This window comes from Mustelus asterias, chromosome 3, assembly GCF_964213995.1.
Source record: "Mustelus asterias chromosome 3, sMusAst1.hap1.1, whole genome shotgun sequence".
Classification (NCBI taxonomy): Eukaryota; Metazoa; Chordata; class Chondrichthyes; order Carcharhiniformes; family Triakidae; genus Mustelus; species Mustelus asterias.
The window spans coordinates 152,069,197-152,090,059 of record NC_135803.1 but is presented as its reverse complement, the minus strand read 5'-3'; the positions used below and the strand labels follow the sequence as shown (position 1 = coordinate 152,090,059).

Sequence of the window (20,863 nt, the reverse complement as noted above, 5' to 3'; positions counted from 1 at the left end):
ACAAAAATCTGAGGTCACATCCCAACCTGATGCCGTCAGACTTTTGAATGGACCTAACCTCACATTAAGTTGATCTTTCTCTATGCCCTAGCTATGACTGTAGCAGTACATTCTGTACCCTCTCCTTTCCTTCTCTATGAACGGTATGCTTTGTCTGTATAGCGTGCAAGAAGCAATACTTTTCACTGTATGCCAATACATGTGGCAATAATAAATCAAATCAAATCTTTGTCTCTCCATGTTTGCAAGGGAATCACTTCACTTGCAAAATGAATCACTTCACAATTGTCCACAGCGAACTTCATCTGCCACCTATCTGCCCACTCCACCAACTTGCCTATGTCCTTCTGAAGTTCTACATGTTTCCAGGTTCCCTATTATCTGCCAATTTGGAAGTGCATGGATCCCAATGCATGGGGAGGTCCACTACAAACCTTTCTCCAGTCTGACGGACATCCATTAATTACTACTCTCTTCCTGTCATTCAGCCAACTTCATGTTGCTCCTGTCCCTTTTATTCCAGGGGCTGTATCTTTGCTTACAAGACTGTCGTGCGGTATTGTATCAAATGCCTTTTGGAAAATCACGTAGACTACATTTGCACACCACCAAATTCTACGTGCTCGGCAAGGTGACAGGCCAATCCTGGCTGGAGCTCCAGTTCCCTGTGGTAACAAGGGCCACATGCAGTGTAGAGCTCCCTTGATTCTGCTCAACAAGACGTTTGATCACATTTGATCACATCATAAGCATCGTAGCTGTGAGGGGCAGCTCGGTGGATAGGATATTGGTATGTAGATAGGCTGGAAAATTGGGCGGGGATCCTGGATTCAGGATTCAATCCTGGACCGGGGAGCGGCGCGGGCTTGGAGGGCCGAAGGGCCTGTTCCTGTGCTGTATTGTTCTTTGTTCTTTGTTCTTTATTTACTTACATTATTTTAACCATATTTTGACTCAAAATTCTCTCTGGTATTGTTTTTGCAATTGGAGCCAGGGGCTCCCAGCTCTCCATCAATTGGCGTCTGATATTGGTTAAGTTGCCTGAGTAACGACCATCTTGCCATCTTACCGGGGTTCCTGAGGGTCCCTGTGGTCCTTGTATTGGAGCTGCTTCAAGCCCTTTGAAAAATATGACCTGCAAATTTACGATAAATAAATTAAGCTTGTTACTGAAATACATGTAAATATACCCTACTCCCCACTTGCCTGGATGGTGCAGCTCCAACAACACTCAAGCGGCTTGACACCATCCAGGACAAAGCAGCCCACTTGATTGGCACCACATCTACAAACATTCAATCCGTCCACCACCGACGCTCAGTAGCAGCAGTGCGTTCTGCCTATAAGATGCACAGTAAGAAGTCTCACAACACCAGGTTAAAGTCCAATAGGTTTATTTGGTAGCACAAGCCACAAGCTTTCGGAGCGCTGCCCCTTCATCAGGTGAGTGGGAGTTCTGTTCACAAACAGGGCATACAAACACACAAACTCAATTTACAAAATAATGGTTGGAATCCGATTCGTTACGGGGGGGTAATCAAAGGTACAGACAATGTGAGTGGAGAGAGGGTTAAGCACAGGTTAAAGAGATGTGTCTTGTCTCCAGCCGGGACAGTTAGTGAGATTTTACAAGCCCAGGCAAGTCGTGGGGGTTACAGATAGTGTGACATGAACCCAAGATCCCGGTTGAGGCCGTCCTCATGTGTGCGGAACTTGGCTACCAGTTTTCGTTCAGCGATTCTGCGTTGTCGTGTGTTGTGAAGGCCGCCTTGGAGAACGCTTACCCGAAGATCAGAGGCTGAATGCCCATGACTGCTGGAAGTGTTCCCCAACAGGAAGAGAACACTCCTGTCTAATGATCTTATTACCCGGGATCTTGGGTTCATGTCACACTATCTGTAACCCCCACGACTTGCCTAGGCTTGCAAAATCTCACTAACTGTCCCGGCTGGAGACAATACACATCTCTTTAACCTGTGCTTAACTCTCACTCCATGCACATTGTCTGTACCTTTCAGGCTTGATTACCTGTAAAGACTCGCATTCCAACCATTATTTTGTAAATTGAGTTTGTGTCTTTATATGCCCTGTTTGAGAACAGAACTCCCATTCACCTGATGAAGGGGCAGTGCTCCAAAAGCTTGTGGCTTGTGCTACCAAATAAACCTGTCGGACTTTAACCTGGTGTTGTGAGACTTCTTACTGTGCTTACCTCAGTCTAATGCCGGCATCTCCACATTATAAGATGCACTGCAGCAATCACCAGAAATCCTTAGACAGCACCTTCCAAACCCAGACCACTTCCATCTCGAAGGACAAGGGCAGCAGATAAATGAGAACACCACCAGCTGCAAGTTCCCCTTCAAGCCACTCACCATCCTGACTTGGAAATATATCGCCATTCTTTCGCAGTCGCTGGGTCAAAATCCTGGAATTCCCTCCCTAACGGCATTGTGGGTCAACCCACAGAACATGGACTGCAGCGATTCAAGAAGGCAGCTCCCCACCACCTTCTCAAGGGCAACTAGGGATGGGCAATAAATGCTGATGTGGAAATGCCGGCGTTGGACTGCGGTAAACACAGTAAGGAGTCTCACAACACCAGGTTAAAGTCCAACAGGTTTATTTGGTAGCAAACGCCACTAGCTTTCGGAGCGCTGCTCCTTCGTCAGGTAAGTGGGAGTTCTGTTCACAAACAGGACATATAAAGACACAAACTCAATTTACAGAATAATGAATAATGATTGGAATGTGAGTCTTTACAGCTAATCAAGTCTTAAAGGTACAGACAATGTGAGTGGAGAGAGCATTAGCACAGGTTAAAGAGATGTGTATTGTCTCCAGACAGGACAGCCAGTGAGACTTTGCAAGTCCAGGCAAGTTGTGGGAGTTACAGATAGTGTGACATGAACCCAAGATCCCGGTTGAGGCCGTCCTCATGTGTGCGGAACCTGGCTGTCAGTCTCTGCTCAGCGACTCTGCGCTGTCGTGTGTTGTGAAGGCCGCCTTGGAGAATGCTTATCCGAATATCAGAGGCCGAATGCCCGTGACCGCTGAAGTGCTCCCCAACAGGAAGAGAACAGTCTTGCCTGGTGATTGTCGAGCGGAAGCACCAGGCAAGACTGTTCTATTCCTGTTGGGGAGCACTTCAGCGGTCACAGGCATTCGGCCTCTGATATTCGGGTAAGCGTTCTCCAAGGCGGCCTTCACAACACACGACAGCGCAGAGTCGCTGAGCAGAGACTGATAGCCAGGTTCCGCACACATGAGGACGGCCTCAACCGGGATCTTGGGTTCATGTCACTGATGCGCGATTAAATCACTCGGGAGGCTAGATTGTACCCGGGAAATAAAGGCTTTTATTACTGACAAGAATGGAGCACACTATATACAATACAATCCCAGACTAAGGGGTCTCCAGGCAGTGCAGTGACCTTTATACTTCCCCTGGTAGGCGGAGCCAACTGGAGTGTACCACAGAACAATATCAACAGGTAGAACAGCCCAACCCTAATACCAACAGTAATTACAGTAACATATCTACAAACCCCATAGTGCTGACCATCCATGGCTCCGCACTCATAGTGGTAACCAACTATGGTTCACCACAGTCACACTATCTGTAACTCCCACAACTTGCCTGGGCTTGCAAAGTCTCACTGGCTGTCCTGTTTGGAGACAATACACATCTCTTTAACCTGTGCTAATGCTCTCTCCACTCACATTGTCTGTATCTTTAAGACTTGATTAGCTGTAAAGACTCACATTCCAATCATTATTCATTATTCTGTAAATTGAGTTTGTGTCTTTATATGCCCTGTTTGTGAACAGAATTCCCACTCACCTGACGAAGGAGCAGCGCTCCGAAAGCTAGTGGCGTCTGCTACCAAATAAACCTGTTGGACTTTAACCTGGTGTTGTTAGACTCCTTACGATAAATGCTGGCCAGCCACTGACGCCCATGTCCCATGAATGAATAAAGAAAAATTCTACCAGGGCAGTGTACTTTCCTCAATCCCTTTACAAGTTATCCATGCAGAATATTACATACCTGCCCAGGGGGTCCTGGAAGCCCAACCACACCTGGAAGCCCTGGTGGGCCGATAAGTCCTGGCAGCCCAACATCTCCACGATCACCTTTAGCACCGTCTCGTCCCTGGTTGGATCACCACATAAAATATACAATGAGATACATTTATGTCAAAGAGATTGATCTGTCTCCATTTTCCCAGAAGCCTTCACCACACCTGTCCCACTAATCCATAAGAACATATGAACTAGGAAATAGGAGTAGGCCATCTGGCCCCTCGAGCCTGCTCCGCCATTCAATAAGATCATGGCTGATCTTTTTGTGGACTCAGCTCCACTTACCCGTCCGCTCACCATAACCCTTAATTCCTTTACTGTTCAAAAGTTTATCTATCCTTAACTTAAAAACATTCAATGAGGTAGCCTCAACTGCTTCACTGGGCAGGGAATTCCACAGATTCACAACCCTTTGTGTGAAGAAGTTCCTCCTCAACTTAGTCCTCAATCTGTTTCCCTTATTTTGAGGCTATGCCGCCTAGTTCTAGTTTCACCTGCCAGTAGAAACATCCTCCCTGCTTCTATCTTATCAATTCCCTTCATAATCTTATATGTTTCTATAAGATATCCCCTCATTCTTCTTTTCACCGTGTTCTCAATTCTTTCGGAGTCAAGAGATCCCAGTCAGGGCTCCAAATTAGAACCTCGCAGCCAGGGGTAACATAAACTCCGCATTCTGGGGCTCAACATGGGAAAAATCAACAGGAATTCCCGACCATGGTTGCAATCCAGCGTACACTGGGATGGGGATCAAATGGCAGACTTTTCGTCTGTAATGCCTTGAGTCCTTTCATTAATTCATTCATGGGACACGGGTGTCATACCTAAGGACAACATTTATTGCCCATCCTTAAGTTTAAGTTTATTTATTAGTGTCACAAGTAGGCTTACATTAACACTGCAATGAAGTTACTGTGAAAAAGCCCTAGTTGCCACTCTCCGGCACCTGTTCGGGTACACTGAGGGAGAATTTAGCAAGGCAATGTACCTAACCAGCATGCCTTTCGGACTGTGGGAGGAAATCCACGCAGACACAGGGAGAAGGTGTAGACTCCACACAGAAAGTGACCCAAGCCGGGAATCGAACCTAACTCTTAGCTTGATTTCTAGAGTTACAAAATTGGATGTTGTTTGGGAAAAGCAGTGTCTCAGTGAGTTCAGGGAACATGGGTATATTTTGGGAAAAGAGGTAATTCCAGATAAAATGCTGTGTTTACTTACTAATCGACTTCAGTGTCATGGTGCATATTAGTCTTTCTTGTGTGTTTTTCTTTTCTCTTACATTAATAAATACTCTTTATTAATTGTTTACCCAGTGATTGGGTTGGTTCCTCACTGGGATGTATATTGTTCCTCACATTATCCCAAACAAATATGCACCACAAACAGCCAGTGTTTCGAGTTATCCTTCGGGGTTTTGAGACACTCCTCAAAGTTATCAGTGAGGTTCTTAACAACTCACATCCCCACATCTTAGTTCAGGCCACTGGATTAATCATCCAGGACGGCACGGTGGCACAGTGGTTAGCACTGCTGTCTCACAGCGCCAGGGACCCGGGTTCGATTCCCGGCCTGGGTCACTGTCTGTGTGGAGTTTGCACGTTCTCCCCATGTCTGTATGGGTTTCCTGCGGGTGCCCCGGTTTCCTCCCACAGTCCGAAAGATGTGCGGATTAGGTGGATTGGTCATGCTGAATTGCCCCTTAGTGTCAGGGGGACTAGCTAGGGTAAATGCACGGGGATAGGGCCTGGGTGGGATGGTGGTCGGTGCAGAATCGATGGGCCGAATGGCCTCCTTCTGCACTGTAGGGATTCTATGAGTAACGTAACCACTATGCAGCATATACCCAGAAGACACAAATGACCATTTACTGAGATTACTGATATGGACCCAAAGAGTGCAGCACTCTGCCTTTATTGAACTGCCAGTCAGTGCCTCACGGCAGAGGTCACATGACTACGGCATGTTAGGTGGGACCTTTGGTACGTGATTGCATTTTTACCCAAAGATTAATGATCCAGAAGGCACTGCCAGAAAGGGCGAGGCGGATACAGACTAAACAGTACAGATTAGAAATAAATTTAACAGATACTTGAAGGGGAAAAGTATAAATTGTATTCGGGGGAAAGAGTGGAACTAATTGGATAGGTCTTTCATAAAGCCAGCACGGACCTAACGGCCTTTGTCTGTGCTGGATGCTCTGTGATTCGATATGGATAAGTAAGATTGCTACTTCAAAGTGGGCCAAGAGAATAGATAATAAATAGGAATCAGTGCTCACATCCATCTAGAACACTTACTCAGGGAAAACCTCTTGGCTCCAGTAATAAATGGTTGAATAATCTATGAATCTATGTGGTTATTTCAGAATATATTGAAACAATATGCTGGGAGAGTCACCGCAGGCAGGTGGCCCCATCTCATAGTCCTCGGGTTCCCACCAACTCCTTGGTAGTGACATACAAGAAGTTAAAGCTTCTTTCATCATGACTGGAGGCGATCCCATGACAAATACGTACGTCTCTTGCAGGGGTTCCTGAATCTCCTTTTTCACCCTAAAAACATGAACAGAATACAGAGATGTTAGCAAGCAAACTGAACCTCAGCATACGGTCGAGAGTGTATTTAATTCTCACTGACCACTGCCCAAATTCGTTCACCGATAATGGCAGTGGGAACTTATCACCCACACTCCAATTACCCCACACTCCAGTTTACCTACCCTCTCCACACTCCAGTACCCCCCTCCCGCACTCCAATCCCCCCCCCCCAGCACTCCAATTTCCCCCACAGCACTCCAGTAACCGCCCCCCGCACTCCAGGAGCCCCCCTCCCGCACTCCAGTAACCGCCCCCCCGCTCTCCAGGAAAAGCCCCCGGACTCCAGGAGCCCCCCCCGCCCCTGCACTCCAGGAGCGCCCCTGCACTCCAGGAGCCCCCCCCTGCGCTCCAGGGCCCCCCCCCCCGCGCTCCAGCGGCCCCCTCCGCGCTCCAGCCGCCCCCTCCGCGCTCCAGCCGCCCCCTCCAGCGCTCCAGCAGCCCCCTCCAGCGCTCCAGCCGCCCCCTCCGCGCTCCAGCCGCCCCCTCCGCGCTCCAGCCGCCCCCTCCGCGCTCCAGCCGCCCCCTCCGCGCTCCAGCCGCCACCTCCGCGCTCCAGCCGCCACCTCCGCGCTCCAGCCGCACCCTCCCAGCGCTCCAGCCGCACCCTCCCAGCGCTCCAGTCGCGCCCCCTCCAGCGCTCCAGCAGCCCCCTCCAGCGCTCCAGCAGCCCCCTCCAGCGCTCCAGCAGCCCCCTCCAGCGCTCCAGCAGCCCCCTCCAGCGCTCCAGCAGCCCCCTCCAGCGCTCCAGCAGCCCCCTCCAGCGCTCCAGCAGCCCCCTCCAGCGCTCCAGCAGCCCCCTCCAGCGCTCCACCAGCACCCTCCAGCGCTCCACCAGCACCCTCCAGCGCTCCACCAGCACCCTCCAGCGCTCCACCAGCACCCTCCAGCGCTCCACCAGCACCCTCCAGCGCTCCACCAGCACCCTCCAGCGCTCCACCAGCACCCTCCAGCGCTCCACCAGCACCCTCCAGCGCTCCACCAGCACCCTCCAGCGCTCCACCAGCACCCTCCAGCGCTCCACCAGCACCCTCCAGCGCTCCACCAGCACCCTCCAGCGCTCCACCAGCACCCTCCAGCGCTCCACCAGCACCCTCCAGCGCTCCACCAGCACCCTCCAGCGCTCCAGCAGCACCCTCCAGCGCTCCAGCAGCACCCTCCAGCGCTCCAGCAGCACCCTCCAGCGCTCCAGCAGCACCCTCCAGCACTCCAGCAGCACCCTCCAGCACTCCAGCAGCACCCTCCAGCACTCCAGCAGCACCCTCCAGCACTCCAGCAGCACCCTCCAGCACTCCAGCAGCACCCTCCAGCACTCCAGCAGCACCCTCCAGCACTCCAGCAGCACCCTCCAGCACTCCAGCAGCACCCTCCAGCACTCCAGCAGCACCCTCCAGCACTCCAGCAGCACCCTCCAGCACTCCAGCAGCACCCTCCAGCACTCCAGCAGCACCCTCCAGCACTCCAGCAGCACCCTCCAGCACTCCAGTAGCACCCTCCAGCACTCAGTAGCCCTCTCCAGCACTCCAGTAGCCCTCTCCAGCACTCCAGTAGCCCTCTCCAGCACTCCAGTAGCCCTCTCCAGCACTCCAGTAGCCCTCTCCAGCACTCCAGTAGCCCTCTCCAGCACTCCAGTAGCCCTCTCCAGCACTCCAGTAGCCCTCTCCAGCACTCCAGTAGCCCTCTCCAGCACTCCAGTAGCCCTCTCCAGCACTCCAGTAGCCCTCTCCAGCACTCCAGTAGCCCTCTCCAGCACTCCAGTAGCCCTCTCCAGCACTCCAGTAGCCCTCTCCAGCACTCCAGTAGCCCTCTCCAGCACTCCAGTAGCCCTCTCCAGCACTCCAGTAGCCCTCTCCAGCACTCCAGTAGCCCTCTCCAGCACTCCAGTAGCCCTCTCCAGCACTCCAGTAGCCCCCTCCAGCACTCCAGTAGCCCCCTCCAGCACTCCAGTAGCCCCCTCCAGCACTCCAGTAGCCCCCTCCAGCACTCCAGTAGCCCCCTCCAGCACTCCAGTAGCCCCCTCCAGCACTCCAGTAGCCCCCTCCAGCACTCCAGTAGCCCCCTCCAGCACTCCAGTAGCCCCCTCCAGCACTCCAGTAGCCCCCCCCCGGCACTCCAGTAGCCCCCCCCCCGGCACTCCAGTAGCCCCCCCCCGGCACTCCAGTAGCCCCCCCCCGGCACTCCAGTAGCCCCCCCCCGGCACTCCAGTAGCCCCCCCCGGCACTCCAGTAGCCCCCCCTGGCACTCCAGTAGCCCCCCCCCGGCACTCCAGTTCCCTACATTCCAATTCCTCCACACTCCTCAGACAACCAACAAGCTGTTCTCTCACATTTGGGCTGCTTTTCTTAATTATCATGGATTTAACTTCACTTCCACAGCTGGATTATTGCTGGACTAGTTAAGGTGGAAAGTTGGATAACCTTGATTATCATTTTCTATTATTCAAAGAACAAAGAACAGCACAGCGCAGGAACAGGCCCTTCGGCCCACCAAGTCTGTGCTGACACAGATGCCTCTTTAATCTAATATTTTCTTGTCTCTATGTGGTCCAGATCCCTCTATTCCCGGCCTATTCATGTATCTATCCAGATGCCTCTTGAACGTTGTTGTAGGATCTGCTTCCACCACCTCCTCCGGCAGCGCGTTCCAGGCATTCACCACCCTCTGTGTGAACAACTTGCCCCTTACATCTCTTTTAAACTTTCCCCCTCTCACTTTCAACCTGTGCCCCCGAGTAATTGACTCTTCGACCCCGGGAAAAAGACTCTGACTACCCACTCTATCCAAGCCTGTCATAATCTTGTAAACTCAGATCAGGTCTCCCCTCATCCTCCGACACTCCAATGAAAACAATCCAAGTTTGTTCAACCTTCCTTCATAGTCCATATCCTCCAAGCCAGGCAACATCCTGGTAAATATCTTCTGCACCTTTTCCAATGCATCAAGATCTTTCCGGTAGTGTGGTGACCAGAATTGTACACAATACTCCAAATACAGCCTAACCAAAGCCTTATAAAGCTGCAACATGATTTCCCAATTCCTACACTCAACGCCCCAACCATTGAAGGCCAGCATCCCATTCACCTTCTTCTTGAGAATGGGTATAGAAACATAGTAACATAGAAGATAGGAGCAGGAGGAGGCCATTCGGCCCTTCGAACCTGCACCACCATTCATCACGATCATGGCAGATCGTCCAACTCAGTGGCCTAATCCTGCTTTTTCCCCATAACCTTTGATCCCGTTCACCCCAAATGCTATATCTAACTGCATTTTGAATACATTCAATGTTTTGGCATCAACTACTTCCTGTGGTCATGAATTCCACAGGCAATTCTTTGAGTGAAGAAACGTCTCATCTCCGTCCTAAATGGTCTACCCCGAATCCTCAGACTGTCACCCCTGGTTCTGGACTCCCCCACATCAGCAACATCCTTCCTGCATCTCCCCTATCTAGTCATAGACTCATGGAGTCATAGAGCTTTACAGCTTGGAAGCGGGCCCTTCGGCCCAACTTGTCCATGCCGCCCCTTTTTTAAATCCCTAAACTGGTCCCAATTGCCCACGTTTGGCCCATATCCCTCTATATCCATCTTACCCATATAACTGTCTAAACGCTTGTTAAAAGACAAACTTGTATCCGCTCTACTACTACCTCTGGCAGCTTGTTCCAGATACTCACCACCCTCTATGTAGAAAAAACTGCCCCTCTAGACCCTTTCGTATCTCTCCCCTCTCACCTTAAACCTACGCCCTCGAGTTTTATACTCCCCTACGTTTGGGAAAAGAGATTGACTATCTAGCCAATCAATGCCCCTCATTATTTTATAGACCTCTATAAGATCACCCCTCAGCCTCCTACACTTAAGAGAAAAAAGTCCCAGTCTATCCAGTTCTCCTTATAATTCACACCATCAAGTCCCGGTAGCATCCTAGTAAATCTCTTCTGCACTCTTTCTAGTTTAATAATATCCTTTCTATAATAGGGTGACCAGAACTGTACACAGTATTCCAATTGTGGCCTTACCAATGTCTTGTACAACTTCAACAAGACGTCCCAACTCCTGTATTCAATATTCTGACCAATGAAACCAAGCATGCCAAATGCCTTCTTCACCACTCTGTCCACCTGTGACTCCACTTTCAAGGAGCTATGAACATGTACCCCGAGATCTCTTTGTTCTATAACTCTCCCTAACGCTTTACCATTAACTGAGTAAGTCCTTCCCTGGTTCAATCTACCAAAATGCATCACCTCGCATTTAACTAAATTAAACTCCATTTGCCATTCTTGATTACATCATCAGATCCCGTCACCATCTTAACCCCCAAGACTTCCCAATAGGGCAGCAATTGGTGGAAAGTGGGACTCGGCCAGAGGAGACCCAGGTAAGATTTAAATCTTTGGCCTTTTTTGTAATTCTCCTTTCCATGCTCCTTCTGGCCCACCAAGAAAGTGTTAGGCCTCCAATTCGCTTTGCTCCCCTTGCACTTTCTCCAAGGCACCATCTCCCCAGCAACCGTTTCCATAGGTACCCAGCAAGTGCTCTACATCATCCCCGCTGTCTGCAGGCGGGACTCAGTGTGGGGAGGATGAAATGAGGCCTGTGAAATATTTTGGAAGAGGAGTTGAAGGCGACTTTGGGAAGAATGGGGGGGGAAGATTCCCATCATTCCCACCCCAGTTCGAAATAGAGGTTTAACCACATTCTGTCCCCCACTTACTTTCTTTCCGTCTTCTCCTGGAATCCCGTCTTCTCCCTGGGGAAAAGCAAAAAGTTTAACTGGCAAACATAAAAATATAGCAACATAGAAAAAAAGGAGGAGGAGGCCATTCGGCCCTTCCAGCCTGCTCCACCTTTTATTATAATCATGGTTGATCATCCAACTCAATAGCCTGACCCCAACTTCCCCTCATATCCTTTGATCACCTTCGCCCCAAGTGCAATATCTAACTGCTTCATAGAATCATGGAATTCCTACTTTGAAAGAAGAGGCCGTTCGGCTCATCTAACCTGCACCAACAACAATCCCCCCCCTCATCCCCGTAACCTCACATACTTACCCTGCTAATCCCCCCAAAACTAGGGTCAATCTAGCATGGCCAATCGACCTAACCCGCACATCTTTGTACTGTGGGAGGAAACCGGAGACCCCGAAGGAAACCCACGCAGACACGGGGAGAATGTGCAGACTCCGCACAGACATTGACCCAAGCCAGGAATTGAACCCGGGTCCCTGCCGCTGTGAGGCAGCCGTGCTAACCACTGTGCCAGCGTGCCACCCACCGCAGTGCTTCTTGAAAACATTCAATGTTTTGGCCTCAACCGCTTTCTGTGGGAGTGAATTCCACACCCACTCCCTGGGTGAAGAAATTTCTCCTCATCTAAACAGTCGAACCTGTAGCCTCAGACTGTGATCCCTGGTTCAAGACACCCCCACCATCGGGAACATCCTTTTTGCATAGACCCTGACTAACTCTATTCGAATTATATAGGTTTATAGAAGATCCCCCCCCTCATTCTTCTGAACTCCAGATTGTGTTAATTGGGATTTTGGCATACCTCATGCTGTGGCTTGTTATTAATTCCACATCTCCATTCTCCCAGTAGGGGGCAGTGCTTTGGGAGGGTACCTCTCACGGTATCACCACTGTGACTCACGATCCATACATTTGGCCGTACATCAGGAATTTCCCATTGCAGATTCTCTGGGGGTGCAATGTTAGCTTTAATCTGTCCGTAACTGGACAGTCAGCATGCACGGCAGCACAGTGGTTAGCACTGTTACCTCACAGCACCAGGGACCCGGGTTCAATTCCCGGCTTGGGTCACTGTCTGTGTGGAGTTTGCACGATCTTCCAGTGTCTGTGTGGGTTTCCTCCGGGTCCTCCGGTTTCCTCCCACAGTCTAGAGATGTGTGCGTTAGATGTATTGGCCATGCTATATTGCTCCTTAGTGTCGGGGAATTAGCAGGGTAAATACATGGGGTTACGGGGATAGGGCCTGGGTGGGATTGTTGTTGGTGCAGACTCAATGGGCCGAATGGCCTCCTTCTGTACTGTAGAGTTCCTATGATTCTATAAATTATGAAGAAGGAATTTATATAGCACCTCAGGACTTCCCAATTCACTTTACAGTCAGTGAAGTCCTTCTGGCATGTAGTCACTGTTGTAACATAAGGCAATGTGCTAGTCAAGCTCCATTGCTACACAGCAAGCTCCCACACACAACAACATGACAATGTCTAAATCATCTATTTTCTGAACATTGGTTGAGAGATAAATATTAGGGAGAGTTCCGTTGCTCTGCTTTGAAATAGTGCCTCAGGATCTTAGAATCATAGAATCCTACAGTGCAGAAGGAGGCCATTCGGGCCATTGAGCCTGCACTGGCCACAATCCCCACCCAGGCCCTATCCCCTTAGGCATTTACCCTAGCTAGTCCCCCTGACACTAAGGGGCAATTTACTATGGCCAATCCACCTAACCCACACATCTTTGGACTGTGGGAGGAAACCGGAGCACCCGGAGGAAACCCACGCAGACACGGGGAAAATGTACAAATTCCACACAGCCAGTGACCCAAGCGGGAATTGAACTCGGGTCCCTGGCACTGTGAGGCAGCCGTGCTAACCACTCTGCCATCCCATGTCTACCTGAAGGAGCAGATGAGACCTCGGACCCATCCAAAATATGACATCTCAGACAGTGCAGCACCCCCTCAGTACGGGTGTTGGACTACATTATATGGTTAAGTCTCTGCCCTCTAATTTGATTCTGCAAGAGGTCAGTTCCTTCGCCTGCTTGGCACTGTCTGATTCCAGTTTTAGCACAATGCCATAGCGAAAGCATCACAGTTCCGCTATACTTACATTCTTTCCAGGAAGTCCCGGCTTGCCATCATCCCCTGATTTGCCCTGAGGTGGACAAGAAAAATATTGGTACAGTTACAATGAATGTGCACCGGAATATTTGTGAGGCATGTTGCTGAAACTTTTCATCTTGCACTCACCAGGACAAGAACAGGAATGCCAAATTGCAGACTAACTTGCACTACAGGAGAAAAGTCTGCAGATTGGTTGGTAAGCTGACTCTGATTGGCCAAGGCGTTGCCATGGAGAAAACAATGGGGAACTTCCCAAATCGCCCTCCCCCCCCCGCCCCCCACCCAGTAATTCATAAAAGGCATAAAGCTTGAACATATTCCTTTTGTTTGCAGAGAATGGGTCCCTGCGTGTGAATGTATCTCAGTTCCAGCAAGTGGAACTGAGCCACATTATGAGTTCCACTGATGATCTTAAATTGGTTGTTAGTGTAGCTATTAGCACACTCAGGATTATTCAGCAGATGCTGCCCACCCACAGAATCACATTGAACAGTGGAACGATTTTGGGCTTTACAAGCGCCTCTTGTGAAATATACATTTGGATATTTTATTTTCTCCTCTTTTTTTCCCCAATAATAAGGGCCGGTACTGGCCGTGATTGGTGGGACATTGACTCTTGGCAGTTTCACAGTCTATTCTCACAGTGTCCTCAGGTTACAGCTCAGTAAACAGGAGTGGAAACCGTCCCCTCCCTGCCTGCAGTGATAGTGGAATCAGACACTTTAAGAACATTTAAGCGGTTATTGGATAGGCACATGGAGCGCACCAGGATGATAGGGAGTGGGATAGCTTGATCTTGGTTTCAGATAAAGCTCGGCACAACATCGTGGGCCGAAGGGCCTGTTCTGTGCTGTACTGTTCTATGTTCTATGTTCTCCCTGTTACCTCCCTGGGTAACAGCAATTGTTACCCAGATGCGTCGGAGATCTAAACAATGAGGTCAATCAGAAGGAAACAAAGTTAAATCCTGGCTGCCCCCCATGTCCCATCCTCTGCTCACTCCATTGTTTAAAGCAATCTTCATCATTCAAGTATAGACAACTCCAAATCTTTATAACTCATCCCAAACCATCCATTCGCTCCCGTGCATTCAGGTTCAATGTTCCTCATGTTCGTCTCCAATGAGCTTTTAACACAGAGGCAGGTTAATGAGCTGCGTGAATTGGAGATGGAGAATTAAACAGGTAGGCTGGGATTTTACGATCTCGCTCGGGAAAGGTTCGGAAAATCCTGCCCGAGGCCAACGGGGAATTCTGTTCTGTGAGCCGTACCCACCTCGATTCTGGGGCAGGTGTGCCGGTAAAATTCCGGCTGTAATCCCCACACTCTGACATACAATAGAACCTGGGAGGGGAGGTAGGTTCTGGGGAGGAAGGTGGCAGTGACTCTTGCATGGAAACAATTACTCGCCTCCATTAGGGTGACACATATGGGACTGGGAGACTATTTGAGCCGGTGGGTGTGCCGGTGACTATAGAAGCATGGAGGGGAGAGGGGGTTGGCCAGGGGGTCTGTTTTCTGGTGGCTGGGGGTTGGCGGGGGTTGAGGCAACCAACTCTTACACCCTGTCTTGTGGTGTCACTGTCCTTTCCCTCCCGACTGGCTTGCAATCTCGTTCAAATCACTCGACTCCCAGGCTCAGTCTCCCACTAGCTGTCCTGGAAACATGAGGAAGAGGGCGCCCCCTTCAGGGACACGGGACAAAGAGCCAAAATACGAGGCAATGCCTTAAAGTATCGGGCAGTGGGCCACTTTGCTTTCCATTGTCCCTCTTCAACCACCTCCCCCAACAGCAGCTGAGGCCAAGTTTATTTCTGCTTTATCTTCCGACATTCCAGCCCAATTTGTACAGATGCACCATAGAAAGCGTTCTTTCTGGTTGTATCACAGCTTGGTATGGGCTCCTACTCTGCCCAAGACCGCAAGGAACTACAAAAGGTTGTGAATGAAGCCCAATCCATCACGCAAACCAGCCTCCCATCCATTGACTCTGTCTACACTTCCCACTGTCTCGGAAAAGCAGCCAGCATAATTAAGGAGCCTACGCAGCCTGGACATTCTCTTCCACCTTCTTCCGTCGGGAAGAAGATACAAAAGTCTGAGGTCACGTACCAACCGACTCAAGTACAGCTTCTTCCCTGCTGCTGTCAGACTTTTGAATGGACTTACCTCGCATTAAGTTGATCTTTCTCCACACCCTAGCTATGACTGTAACACTACATTCTGCACCCTTTCCGTTCCTTCTCCCCTATGTACTCTATGTACAGTATGCTTTGTCTGTATAGTGCACAAACAACAATACTTTTCATTTGATCCCAATACACGTGACAGCAATAAATCAAATCAAATCAAACCAAATCAAGTCACTTTTGTGTTAAACTGGAATCAGCTCCCCACGGTTGCTTCAAGGATTGTGTGTGACTTACCGGAATCCCTGAAAGACCAGGGGGCCCTGCTACTCCTGGTGTTCCTTGCTCTCCTCTCAAACCGGGCAGACCCTGTGTTGGAAGAACATCAATAACATTTTGGCATTTCTTTAATTTCGAACAAAGGTAAACCAGGCAGAACTGGTTTCAACTGTCTTCTCCAAAGGCCTGTCTTTTTCCAACGATTCGGAGAACAGGTAAGCTCATGAAACACACACACAGGTCTGTTTCCACAAAGCAAGGATAGCAAATGGCAGTATGGTGTGAAAAGAAAAGTTTAAGTTTATTTATTAGTGTCACGAGGCTTACATTAGCACTGCAATGAAGTTACTGTGAAAATCCCCTAGTCGCCACACTCCAGCGCCTGTTCGGGTACACTGAGGGAGAATTTAGCATGGCCAATGCACCCTAACCAGCACGTCTTCCGGACTGTGGGAGGAAACCGGAGCACCCGGAGGAAGCCCACACAGACACAGGGAGAACGTGCAGACTCCACACAGATAGTGAGCCAAGCCGGGAATCGAACCCGGGTCCCTGGCACTGTGAGGCAGCAGTGCTAACCACTGTGCTACCATGCCGCCCAGGTGCATGCCTGTTATCTCAGTTTGAATAACTTAATGGTGGGAAGGGGAGATAGGGAAAAACCTGCATTTATAGAGCCTCTTTCATGATCATGGGATGGCCCAGAACATTTTACAGGCAATGAAATACTTTCAAAGTTCACTGTTGTAATTTTGGAAATGCAGAGACCAATTTGCACACAGCAAGATCCCACAATGTGACAATGACCGGATTGCCTGTTCTTGTCATGTTGGTTGAGGGAGAAATATTGGGCAAGTCATTGGGGAGAACTGGTGGGTGGCATGGTGGCACAATGGCTGGCACTGCTGCCTCACAGCGTTAGGGACCCAGGTTAGATTCCAGCCTCGGGTCACTGTTTGTGTGGAGTTTGCAGTTTCTCCCCGTGTCTGCATGGGTTTCCTCCGGGTGCTCCGGTTTCCTCCCACAGTCCAAAGATGTGCAGGTTTACGTTGCAATTCATTACAACAACTTGTTTTTCTATAACATAGGAAAGAATCTTCAGTTACTTCACTTGAACATTATCAAACCAAGCCGAGGAAGGAGCAATTAAAATGGATGACCGCAAAGTGGGTCAAAGATGGAAGTTTTAAAGAACACAGCTGAAGCAGTGGGGAGGGTTAGGGAGGGAATTTCAGAGCTCAGGGGTTGAAAGCGAATGGTGGGCGGAGAGTGTGGGGGTACGCAGGAGCCTAGAGTCAGAGGCAGGGGGGAACGCAGATCTTGGGGGATTGTAGGGAGATACAGAGATAGAGAGTGAATGAGGTTACGGAGCAATTTCAATCCTTAACATGGAAAACATCAGAGGAAGCGTGCCTGAGCACAGCAGGCCTCAATCTGTATGGTCAACTTGTTGATCACTTACATCTCTGCCGGGCTCCCCATGTTTTCCCTGTTCACCCTGAAAAGAAAGTGTAACAGAGACATGAAAATCCTTGAAGGCACTGGACAGATTTAACTAAATGCCTCACTGAGCCATACAGCTTTGAGTTAATCTGTAATCACTTCCAGCAGTGAGACAGAGCAGCACTCCAATCACTCAGGACCTTAGAGGTCAGGAAAACCCGGGCCTCCACTCCCAATCCAAAAGAGGCAGATCACAAATAAACCGTCTCCCAGGCTCCAGGCCTATGTCAGACTCCTATTTATTGACTACAGCTCAGCCTTCAACACTATTATTCCCACGAAACTCATCTCCAAACTCCGTGGCCTGGGCCTCGGCTCCTCCCTCTGCGACTGGATCCTGAACTTCCTAACTCTCAGACCACAATCAGTAAGGATAGGCAACAACACCTCCTCCACGATCATCCTCAACACCGGTGCCCCACAAGGCTGTGTCCTCAGCCCCCTACTATATTCCTTATACACCTATGACTGCGGCCAAATTCCCCTCCAATTTGATTTTCAAATTTGCTGACGACACCACCATAGTGGGTCGGATCTCAAACAATGACAAGACAGAGTACAGGAATGAGATAGAGAATCTGGTGAACTGGTGCGGCAACAATAATCTCTCCCTCAATGTCAACAAAACGAAGGAGATTGTCACCGACTTCAGGAAGCCTAAAAGAGAACATGCCCCTGTCTACATCAATGGGGACGAAGTAGAAAGGGTTGAGAGCTTCAAGTTTTTCCCAATGGTGGGGGAGTCCAAAACTAAGGGTCATAGTTTGAGGATAAAGGGTAAATCTTTTAGAACTGAAGTGAGGAGAAGTTTCTTCACCCAGAGGGTGGTGAATGTGTGGAATTCACTACCACAGAAAGTAGTTGAGGCCAAAACATTGTCTGATTTCAAGAAGAAATTAGATATAGCTCTTGGGCAAAGGATCAAGGGATATGGGAGAAAGGTGGGGGGGGGGGATCAGGATAATGAATTTGATGATCAGCCATGATTAAAATGAATGGCGGAGCAGGCTCGAAGGGCCGAGCGGCCTACTATTGCTTCTAGTTTCTATGAATCAACCATGTTCCTGCTTCCAATCACTATATGCTGTAGCACTGATTTTAACTCAGCGGGAATCGAAGATCTGGGGGAAGGTATTGATCGTGAACCCTTTAGACTTCCTGAGCAGAATTGCTGAGCAGATGGAGCAGTTAAACCAGGAACACTCCTGATCACAATGGATGTCTCAGCACTCTATACCAGCATCCTCCATAACAACGGCATTGCTAAACTGCCTCACACCAGATTCATCAGCCGCGCTCTTAAAACCAACCGCAACATTGTCATCAAACCAGCAGACAAAGGAGGGGCCACCGTCATACTGAACAGAACGGATTACTGCAAAGAAGTGTATCGACAACTGAACAACAAGGAACACTACAGACAGTTACCCACAGTTCTGACCAAAGAACACACCCATCAACTCAACAGGCTAATCAAGACCTTTGACCCGGACCTTCAGAGCACCCTCCCGTGCTCTCATCCCATGTAGTCCCTGCATTGGAGATCTCTGCTGCCTCCCGAAGATACACAAGGCCAACACACCCGGCCATCCCATCGTATCAGGCAATGGGACCCTGTGTGAGAACCTCTCTGGCTACGTCGAGGGCATCCTGAAACCCATCGTACAAAGAACCCCCAGCTTCTGTCACAACACTACGGACTTCTTACAGAAACTCAGCACACATGGAGCAGTTAAACCAGGAACACTCCTCGTCACAATGAATGTTTCAACACTCTACACCAGCCATCCCCCATGATGACAGCATTGCTGCAACTGCCTCATGACAACGCAGAATCACTGAGCAGGAACTGATAGCCAAGTTCCGCACACATGAGGACGGCCTCAACAGGGATCTTGGGTTCATGTCACACTATTTGTAACCCCCACGACATGCCTGGGCTTGTAAAATCTCACTAACTGTCCTGGCTGGAGATAATACACATCTCTTAAACCTGTGCTTAACCCTCTCTCCACCCACATTGTCTGTACCTTTAAGACTTGATTACCTGTAGAGACTCGCATTCCAACCATTATCTTGTAAATTGAGTTTGTGTCTATATATGCCCTGTTTGTGAACCCAACTCCCACTCACCTGATGAAGGAGCAGTGCTCCGAAAGCTCGTGCTAAAAATTAAACCTGTTGGACTTTAAACTGTTGTGAGACTACTTACTGTGCCCACCCCAGTCCAACGCCAGCATCTCCACATCATGTATACATTTCTGAAGAGACTTGGCAGGGTGGATGATGGAAGAGTGTCTCCCCTGGCTGGTGATCCATGAATCAGGGGTTATAGTCTCAGGATAAGGACTTTAATACAGGGATGATGAGAAACCTCTTCACTCAGAGGGTTGTTAATCTTTGAAATTTTCCACCCCAGAGAGCTGGAGATGTTCAGTTGTTGAGTATGCTCAAGACTTAGACCAACCGATTTTTGGACATCAAAGGAATCAAGGGATAGGGCAGGAAAGTCGAGTTGAGGTGAAAGATTCGTCATGATCTTACTAAACGGTGCAGCAGCCTCCAGAGGCTAAATGGGCTACTCCTGTATCGATTTCAGATGTTCTCAAGTCATGTATCATTTGGTACTCAAGGAACAAGGCTTCCACAACCATTTAACATTTCTTTTCAAATTTCTGCAGTTGTGCCCTTGATAGGGGAGACTCAACTGTGCAAGATCATGGGCGGCCATCTTTGAGACGTGGCAGTTCAGTCAGTCTCACCTCAACCTTCAATGAACTTCTCTGCTGATCTGCTTCTTACATCCGGCAGAACCTACAATTCTATCCCACGGGAAGCAAGCCCCTCTCGACCAGTCAACCAGATGAGTGCTTCGTACAAGGCCCAATACTCACCCTCAATCCAGGAGGCCCGGGTGGGCCATTCTTCCCATCAACTCCATTCCTGCCATCCAGCCCAGGTGGTCCTCGGTCGCCCTGTGTTGAGAAAGCAGAGAGAGAGGGATTCAGGTTTTGCCCTTTTATCGATATTTCTGAAAGAAAATAAGAGTCGGGACAAAAACACTCTGGAGAAAAATATGATGACAAGCCAAAATGGAGTAATATTTTAATGTTACTCATGCAGTGGGTGGGGATTGGGGAGTTTAGTCTTGAGGTTTGCTGATGAATTCCTGCATTGAGTAGCTAGTGCTGTCTAAAGTTTATTTATTATTGTCACAAGTAGGCTTACATTAACACTGCAATGAAGTTACTATGAAAATCCCCAAGTCGCCACACTCCACCGTCTGTTTGGGTACACTGAGGGAGAATTTAGCATGGCCAATGCACCTAACCAACACGTCTTTCGGAGCACCCGGAGCTAAACCCACGTAGACACGGGGAGAATG

At 49.5% G+C, this 20,863-nt stretch overlaps 1 protein-coding gene across 1 annotated transcript in view; it reads right to left on the bottom strand.

Annotated features, from left to right (window-relative positions):
- The window catches only part of LOC144491893 (uncharacterized), a 181,783-nt gene that overhangs the window by 118,228 nt on the left and 42,692 nt on the right, over positions 1-20,863 (bottom strand). Inside the window, exons 23-30 of the mRNA XM_078210184.1 lie at positions 20,373-20,453; positions 17,438-17,473; positions 15,994-16,065; positions 13,554-13,598; positions 11,406-11,441; positions 6,606-6,641; positions 4,052-4,156; positions 1,070-1,135 (exon numbers count right to left, since the gene is read on the bottom strand). Coding sequence (XP_078066310.1) covers positions 1,070-1,135; positions 4,052-4,156; positions 6,606-6,641; positions 11,406-11,441; positions 13,554-13,598; positions 15,994-16,065; positions 17,438-17,473; positions 20,373-20,453 — 477 coding nt within the window. The remainder of the gene's footprint in view (positions 1-1,069; positions 1,136-4,051; positions 4,157-6,605; positions 6,642-11,405; positions 11,442-13,553; positions 13,599-15,993; positions 16,066-17,437; positions 17,474-20,372; positions 20,454-20,863) is intronic.